The 9,183-nt window shown below is 37.4% G+C and overlaps 1 protein-coding gene across 1 annotated transcript; it reads right to left on the reverse strand.

Moving 5' to 3' along the window:
* Positions 1–201: 201 nt before the first annotated feature.
* LOC135087003 (uncharacterized) lies at positions 202–7,123 on the reverse strand. Its single transcript, XM_063981860.1, has 10 exons — positions 7,079–7,123; positions 6,373–6,553; positions 5,838–6,070; positions 5,332–5,458; positions 5,063–5,252; positions 4,520–4,649; positions 4,003–4,084; positions 3,543–3,676; positions 609–723; positions 202–291 (listed from the first exon to the last, which is right to left on the reverse strand). Exons 1-9 carry the CDS (start codon positions 7,121–7,123, stop codon positions 625–627), a joined length of 1,221 nt encoding a protein of 406 aa, XP_063837930.1. The 3' UTR covers positions 202–291; positions 609–624.
* Between the last annotated feature and the right edge of the window lie 2,060 nt (positions 7,124–9,183).

Below are 9,183 nucleotides of genomic sequence, written 5' to 3' on the forward strand. Positions count from 1 at the left end.
AGTAATTATTAATAGTATAAGTTATTAATAGTATAGTTACTAGGATCCTTTATCATGATTACGAGTATCATGTAACAATAATTTGATAAACACTAAAGGTTCGGCCAAACCAACGCGATCACAGGCGATCAGCCGGCGTGCAGCGAACCTTTAAGTTTTATTAAGAACAGGTAGGTAAGTATTTTCTTAAATAAGTAAGAACCAATCAGTCAATAATTTTATTCGTGTTTAATTACAAATGTTTCTTTCTATCAGAATTAGATGACCTGAAACCACGAAGACCTGCATCACCTGTAATCAAAAATATACGTATTGAGAATGTAACCTATCACATCTGCATCGGAATAATAATAAAGTAGAAATTATTGTAAAAAAAAAGTCTGGTCCGTGAGCACGTACAATTTTGTTCAATGACCCCAAGCTACCCATCCTTATCGCTCGCGCGTAATTATGTTGCTATCGCGCTCGCACACTCACTGCGGGTGCCAGTCGCACAGTCGCGACAGCAATATAATTACGCGCGAGCGATAAGGATGGGTAGCTAGGGGTCATTGGACAAAATTCTACGTGCTCACGGACTGGGCTTTAGTTATGTACAATGTACATACCCTTGTTATTTTGCCATTAGATAATGTTCCCAGGATCTGCATTATGTGGATTCGCAAGGAGGATATCCTCGCCCCCCGGGTCGCGTGTGTCAGTTCTAAAGTTGGCTGGTTGAACCTAACAGGGCAAAAGTTTTTTTTTGTTAGTGAGTGTTATTGAGATACACATGCAATGGATGGAAGCTAGTGGAGTACTCCATTTGTAGTGCAATGATTTAGTTTGTGAATTATGATGATTGTAATTTGTTACGCTCGTATTCACAAACATTACTATGTCTCCCAGTGCGCGTGGACGCACAGGGTGACACACGAACCAATCACAGAGCTCCATTCAACGCTGTGCGTTCGATTTGCTGATTCACTTAAGCAAGGATCGTTTGTGAATACGGACGTTATTAAATTCTTTTAGGTGATCGACTATGGGTAATGTAGGCTTTGAAGCTTTTTGCTGTGTCTTCTTTTCTTATTACTTATGTCTTGTAAATTATATGGGTTTTATTGGGTTAGTCCCAACGGCCCCGGTGGGTCTGCCCCGTCAACGGGGTGGATGGGAAAAAGTGTTTCAACGTCCCCGGTAGTCATAGTCTTAGCGTTCAACGGGGTGGTTGGAACACATCAAGTGTCAACCACCCCGGTATATCGTTTAACGGGGCGGATGGATCAAATCAAGTTTCAACCACCCCGGTATTTCACTAATCGTGGCGGATGACACAGATCTAAAAGGTTCCACCTCGGTATTGCATACCGAAAATAAAACCTGTTAATAAAATAAAAAATAATAATATGTAAATAATAATCAGTTTTATTTAACACTGTTTAAAAAATCTTCAGCATAAAAGTAAGTTTAATTGTCACAAAATATAATGGTCATAAACCTATAGATTACGTTTAAAATCACAGATGCGCAATTGCATTAATCAGTCAATATTTATAACACACTAATAGTCTAATGTGATAAAAAGTAACTCTAATATTGTTACAAAATATTATTATTTAAGAATCATAGATACGTATTTTTTATTTGTTTGTATTGGACTGGGTGTGTAGGGGTTAGTTTCTACGTATAATAAGTATGTATTTACAAAAAAAAAGTATTTAAGTATGTTTATATCCGTTGTCTAGTACCCATGGTACAATCTTTGCTTAGTTTGGACTAGAAGCGCAGTGTAAAATGTCTAAGGATATTTATTTATTTATTTCATTTATTTAGTTACATTAATCAGTTGTTGATTAACAATAAAAGTAAGTTTAACTGTCACAAAATATTATGGTCATAAACTTAAAGATTACTTTTAGAATCACAGATGCGAAATTAATAATAAGACTCCTGTAAACGTTTACACTGTTGAGATGCTGACAGATTTTCTACTTGTTTTGAAATCACTTCATAATAGGAGGCGTCGCTGAGCAGTGTGTTTAACAACTCTATGATATTCGGTTGCTTTTTTTTTATTGTTTTATTAAGCTTTTTGTGCCATGTCATGCCTCAAGCATATTAGTAGACCGGTGTCTCTCTCCAAATACGCACCAGATTGGAATAAACTCGTCTCGTAACCACTGACTGAGCATTTGCGGAAAAGCTTGCTTTTTCCATCGTCAGGGCTCTGGGCAGCTATGTACCACCAACCGTTAAAAATTTGATTTTGTCAAGTGTGCTGTACTGCCTCATTTGCCTCAAAATCAATTTTTTAATAGCAGGTAGTCTGTAAAAAAAACGGGTCACGATCATAGCAAATGTTGTGATAGGGATATAGACATGCGATTTTTGGTTTTACAAAGGTAATACGATAGAGAATAATACAAAGTAATAAAAACCACCGGTTATAGAGGCATTTTTTGGAGAAATTTATCAAATAACCACAAAAACACGAATTTAAAAGCAGATTTTTTTTCAAAAAGTATCATTTTTTATTATTTGTTGGCCTTTTTTGTGTATTTGAAGTATTTTTTTAGTATCACCTGTTATTTAGCATTATTACTGTTTTTATTTTATCAGGATATACCGCTTAGTTTAAAAGTTATTACGTTTTCTTTACAATAAGTAATTGGAAGAAAAAAAATTCTATAAGAAACTAAACAAAAAATTCTCAAAATTTTTTGACCTCTTTTTTGTCGATAAAAATAGGTCTAGTTTTATCTATTTTCATATGTACACTTTAACGTGACTCACACTGTATTTTGTAACAATTTTAGATTTCCTTGTTACTATTTGTTAGTGAGGAGTTTTAGAGTTACTTTTTATCACATTAGACTATTAGAGTGTTATTAATATTGACTGATTAATGCAATTGCGCATCTGTGATTCTAAAAGTAATCTTTAAGTTTATGACCATAATATTTTGTGACAATTAAACTTACTTTTTTATGCTGAAGATTTTTTAAACAATGACTGTTAAATAAAACTGATTATTATTTACATATTATTATTTTTTATTTTATTAACAGGTTTTATTTTTGGTATGCAATACCGAGGTGGAACCTTTTAGATCTGTGTCATCCGCCACGATTAGTGAAATACCGGGGTGGTTGAAACCTGATTTGATCCTTCCGCCCCGTTAAACGATATACCGGGGTGGTTGACACTTGATGTGTTCCAACCACCCCGTTGAACGCTAAGACTATGACTACCGGGGACGTTGAAACACTTTTTCCCATCCACCCCGTTGACGGGGCAGATCCACCGGGGCCGTTGGGACTAACCCGGTTTAGGTTTAGGGTTTTAGCAAGCGGGATGCATTATTATTATTTGATTAGTATTTCATGGTTATATCGGGCTGAAGCAAATCTAGGGCACTGTGTTAAGAGATGTTTCCATGTTTGTGGAGTCTGGTCATCGCAGGACAGGGCAAAAGTTGTGATGATGAACTTGTTCCTAATAATAGATAGTTAATAAGTAATCATGATTCTTACGTATTCGGGGTAATTTGTTCGTCTTACCTGGCCATCATTTCTCATCAGATCAGGCGCAACCGGGGCTGCACCTGGGAATCTATTGTAAATTCCATTCAAATTGTAATGCAGATTCATGTCTGGACCAATATTGGCCTTCAGGAGCTGCTCCCATATGCCACCTAAAACGAAGTCGAGTTAATACGACGCACTTACTTAATGAGAGAAATTGAGCATGTCGTGTGTCGAATCACGAAAAGGCGTAACTGATTTTTATCAATTTTACAGGAGCAACGCTTAATTTGAAGTATGAAAAAATGCATTTCGGGCCCTTTTTACCTGTCAATACTGGCTTCCTGAAAAATAATTCAGTGACGATCTTTTGTGAGGTTATAAAATGCATGTTTTTTAATAACATGGTGTGTTTAACTCAATATCGCCATTTTGTTAGATACGCCTTTTCGTGATTCGACCCACGATGTGATTGAAGATTCGATTGACCAGTCACCTTTGTCAATGGACACAATTGGCCGGTTCGATTGCCACGGATACTCTCCGTGGGCCTGGAAATAAACTGCATACGTAGACAGCTGAAATACAAATGCGTAGGTATCAGGTAGGTAGGTACTTTCTAGTTTTACAGGATGTCCTAAAATTAGCACGGCACACTTATATTGAGGGTAGATGGGCTTAAATCCTAGTATTAACTTCATTTTAAAAATATTTTCTAAACTCATCCAACTCTTATGGATTAATGACTAAAATTGATCATATTTTCAAAAATTAATGCAACTTGCTAATTTTGGGACACCACTATGCATGCATAGGTGAAATCGGAAAAAATGCGAGTACCTACTTACTAGTTCGTTTCAGCCGAAAGACGTCCAAAGCTGGACAAAAGCCTCCCTCAAGAAGACCGGTCCTGCGCCGCTCGAATCCAGGCGCCTCCCGCGACCTTCACCAGATCGTCGGTCTACTAGTGGGAGGCCTACCCACGCTACGTCTTCATACGAGTACTTACTCACCTGAGTATAATATAAGGAAAGCCAATATCTTCCTCCACTCCCCACGAAAGCAGTCTCATTGGCATCCATCAGGCCGGGAGGCACTTCTACTTCCAGATCTTCTGGAGAAATGCGCAAGTGGCAACCGTACCTTTTTGAAAATAAAACTTTTAATAACGACGCGACTTTACCTACCTATATTTTAAACTAACCTATTAAATAGTAACTTCTTTAATGTTATAAAATCATTTGATACTTACCAGCCAAAAGATTTAAAACAGTTCCAAGTTATGCTAAGCTTTTGGCTTGTTTCACAGTGTTTTTTTTTTACTTTTTACATTAATACCAAATAAGTAAGCATTAAATTGTTTCTAGTTATAAAATAATATCTTGCCGGTTTTGATAACTTATTTAACTTAATTGAAATGCCTTTTGCGGCCTGAAATACAGGGTGGCCCTAGTTTAGGCTCCAGATCGCACACTCGGAGCAACAGTGTCTGATAAAAATATAGACAATCATTTATTTTAAAAAATCTAATTACCTAGTTACTTAATTGTACTTACCAATCTGGACAAGCCTTCAGAATATCATACGGGGCTCTATAATATTCTGCTCTGCGCACGACCGGGTTTCGAATATTGAACCTTTCATTGGGGTCCGTTAAATTAATTCGTTTTATTTTGATGTCGCGTCGTTCGCAGATGTAGTCGTAATGAAACTTTGGTACGGATTCTCCGCGAGCACAATACGTGGCTGAAAATAATTAAATTTATGCATCCATCAATTAATAAAATTATTTACCGTGAGAGTAATGAGTTAATTGAATTATTACTTTTGTATGAGCCATCAAGGGTCGCCACTGCAGCATACTTTTCAATGCAATATTTGTACCCCAGAACTGTGGGATACCGCAGATACGGCACTTTGCATGTGAATCTAGCTTCTTGATACATCGCACCCTGAAATCAAAATTCTTAGCTGTTTGTATAAAATTCGAATACCTAATTTAATTATCAATTAGGGCGCATTCGCATTATAACTAAATAGAATGCTCAACATTTTAGAGAACGACTGTTAACAACTTCGTGGGTGTAGGTATAGGTAAGGTCATTTTGATAATACAAGTTCACCCATTTGACCCTTAGTGAGCTATTTTTTAATTGATATTTTAGTTTTTATAACTTTTTCCGAATTTTGACCTAAAATGCTTAAAAATTTTTTCTTGACGAAAGTTGTTGCATTTGAGCCATAGAATCAATCCTTTTGTTTGATCCATGCTTCAAGGGACATCCTGTATTATGGCTCAAAGCACCTCTCTCTAACCCAGTGAAACCTTACCTTGCAAATAACACTCCTTCGGCCAGGTGGCCTTGAGGCGCCTCCGAAACAGTACGTCCTTGTCCCATTGATCATGATCTCCGTCACTCCAATATGGGAGACGAGGGTAATACCATTGATGCCTGCTAGGGCGAAGCGCTGCAAGCCGGCTCGCTTGCGAACCTCGACGTTGTTCTTCATACTCATAGTGTTCACTATGGCTTGCCAGCCGTAGACGAATTCGTGCATTGGGCCTGGCAAACATGACGGTTAAACTTGGATTTCGGTTAAGATCATTTTAATCGGCTGCCCTAAGGTATAACTTTTGACCACCCGTTTTGGTAAGCTAAATATTTTGGGAGTTTTATACAGGGTGGCATTTTGTAATGCCACTTGGAGGGAAAGTACTCTTAATAAGTACTGTAGATAGAAAATTCAAAGAAAACATTCCATTATTTTTAAAAGAAATAGAACTGCATTCATACGCGCATGATGTTACCTCACTAAAGTATGGTGGCGTCAATTCTGCCACCACCAGATATAGCTTAAACCCCACCTATGCCAAAGCTGTCTCCGTCCAAGAAGTTAAAGAACTGGCCGAAGCTGTCTGGCCTCATGCCGGCGATGACGGTGGACCCCTGGAACCCTTCGTCGGGCAGCATCGGCGCGATTTCGTCCGGCGGCGGCGTCAGCTCGTGCGCCGACTGGTTGTTGTAGTGGGATCGGGACGCATCGCTCTGGCAGTTGAGATACACGAGATGTGAGAAGTAAAATAATGAATCAAAGGATGCAGAGGGAGAGCATCTAAATGATCCTGATTCCCTCGAGGATGAGGTTCTTTACCAATGATGAAGTATCTTATTCTGTCTGTAGACTTGCGATTCTCATACTTTTTTCCACTCTTGTTACTGCTTTTTAAAGCCAGATAAAGCTGCCAGAAAAAGCAGCGTGGGACGTCCACCCACAAGGTGGACCGACGACCTGATAAAGGTAGCAGGAAGGCGCTCGATGCAGGCCGCTACCAACCGTGCGATGTGGAAGTCATTGGGGGAGGCCTATGTTCAGCAGTGGACGTCCTGTGGCTGAAATGATGATGATGAAAGCTTTTTAGGTTGTGCCTAACTGTGTTTGTAAAACAGTAAACATTTTGCAGTTACCAATTTTCGTTGGGTCAATTTGGGTAATGGGTGTTAACAGCGGTTCCGAGAAAACCAGTAGTGAAAACATACCTTCTAAAAGCTAAAATAATAATAACATCTTACCCCAACTATCCATATCGTTAAAAACAAAACCCCACCAGCCCACATGGTAGGGTCTACGGAACAATTCTGCCACTAATTGGGAAAAGAAACGAAGGGAGATTAGAGAAGTTAATTGCCAATTATTACATCGTTAAAGCCTGCTTGTTTTACGATGGAAATAATTGATAGCTTTTTCAACGACTAGTTAGAATTGAAGTAATATTACCTACTAGTTAGTAACCGTTTCAGTTACTTAGTTTCAGATACCGCCAAAAATCTAGGCAACTACTAATCATAAGGCAGGATTCACATTGACCGGCACGAGTCGGCGCGCAGCGTCCGTTCGGTCAAAAATGCGCTGGAAATGCTGGAATACGCTCGGAGACGACCGGCTTCCGACGCATACTCGCGCATCCGTCCGGATTGCAATGTCAGTTAATCAGTTGTAAGCAATTACGACTAAACTGTTTATTAACAGTTCATGCCCGTATTTTATAAAATAGTATTTTATTAAATAGGTACTATTTTCTTTACGGCCGTGCAAGTGCGCTCCGACGCGCGCCGGTCAATAGGTATTGCATTGCCCCTTAATAGAACTACTACCTCATCGCATTCCCGGAGACCTAAACCACTGGCACACAAAGGTCATCCCATGGTCTGAAGCTCCCCCTACAGTCGTCCGTCCGCTATACGGGAAAGTCGATTTGTAGTCGCGCCAACAGAAACTAACATTTTTCTAACATGAAATAAAATACTAACCCGAATAAAGAGAATTGTTTATACAGGGTGTCCCAGAATGGGTAATCATTGATTGAAACAGTGAAAAAAAATAAAGCGCATAAGGAAACAAAAAACAAATTTTTTTTAAGTGAAAATAAATCAGCTTTGCCTAAGTATCTGGCTATAATTGCTGCGTTTGGAGTTAATTTGTACTTTTTTCTTACTAATATTAATTGTACATGATCGCTTCGTTTATCTGTAAACAAATTTTTGAAAATAATGACTAGATTTAGTGTTTAGAGCACTTTATTAAAAAAAAATCCGAACTCAGAATTTTTATTTCATATTTTTTTGGGATAGTACATTAGTAGATCTACCCCTATCACTTTGATTCACCCATTCTGGGACACCCTGTATAGGTTCTATCTATTGATTCTGTGTAAACCTTTCTTTCTTTGATTACAAGCTAATGTTGAAGGATAAGACATTTAAACTTCTTTCAGTTTAAATGTACCTACCTACCTACTTCCTACTAATATTATAAATGCGTAAGTTTGGAATTTTGGATGTCTGGATGTTTGTTACTCTTTCACGCAAAATCTACAGAACGGATTTTGATGAAACTTTACAGTATTATTGTTTATAACCCAGAATAACATATAGGCTATAATTTATGACGATCTGTGACAAACTAAATTTCACGCGGATGAAGCCGCGGGCATATCTAATAAATCATAACAAAAAATTACAATTCCTATTATGCGGGATATAGTTTCAAACTTCTATTATTTCTTTTGTTAGAAGAAAATTTTAATAAGTATCTTCTCAAAAAACAAGCGTATCTAGGAAACTGCCAGTATTATGCTGGTCAAGGTGGCAAGCAATTATTTGAGGAAAAATCGCTCAATCAAAGTAAACAAACATTAATGTAATTATAAAGGAAAAAAACCAACATTTATTTTAGAAAATGTATATTTCTCACAATTCAATTAAAAGCATCAGAATATTATTTCCAAATATTGGCACTATTTTGTGAACAGATTCTTACATAAATAGCTTTCGGTAATAGTGTGCTTAAGAAGGTTACCTTCTAGGTAAAATTTACTTTGTTTTTTAACCATGAATAATTCGAAATCACAACAAACATTAATTAGTAAATCTAAACGCTACATTTTTAGGTTTCAATTGAACCTTTTTTACCATTTACGTTGCAATGCAAATCAGTTATTGCTTTCAGTATGATTCTGGGGTAATTAATAAATCTTAGTTCACATTTTAAGTACATTATAAATTATTACTATTCAGTATGTTTGAGATCGAGTGTGCCAATGTTGTGGCGAGATGCTTATAATTTCGTTGCAAAATAGGTAGATATTAGGAAGCATTGAAATTCATCACAAAAAAAA

Source organism: Ostrinia nubilalis, chromosome Z, assembly GCF_963855985.1.
Source record: "Ostrinia nubilalis chromosome Z, ilOstNubi1.1, whole genome shotgun sequence".
NCBI classification, from domain to species: domain Eukaryota; kingdom Metazoa; phylum Arthropoda; class Insecta; order Lepidoptera; family Crambidae; genus Ostrinia; species Ostrinia nubilalis.

Excerpts from the sequence above, each read along its gene's own strand:
- LOC135087003 (XM_063981860.1), bottom strand. The coding sequence starts at position 7,123 with ATGTGGGCTGGTGGGGTTTTGTTTTTAACGATATGGATAGTTGGG. Across the intron at positions 5,253-5,331 it reads CCTTGATGGCTCATACAAAA|CCACGTATTGTGCTCGCGGA; the intron begins GTAATAATTCAA and ends AATTATTTTCAG. Across the intron at positions 3,677-4,002 it reads AATTGTGTCCATTGACAAAG|GTGGCATATGGGAGCAGCTC; the intron begins GTGACTGGTCAA and ends ACTTCGTTTTAG.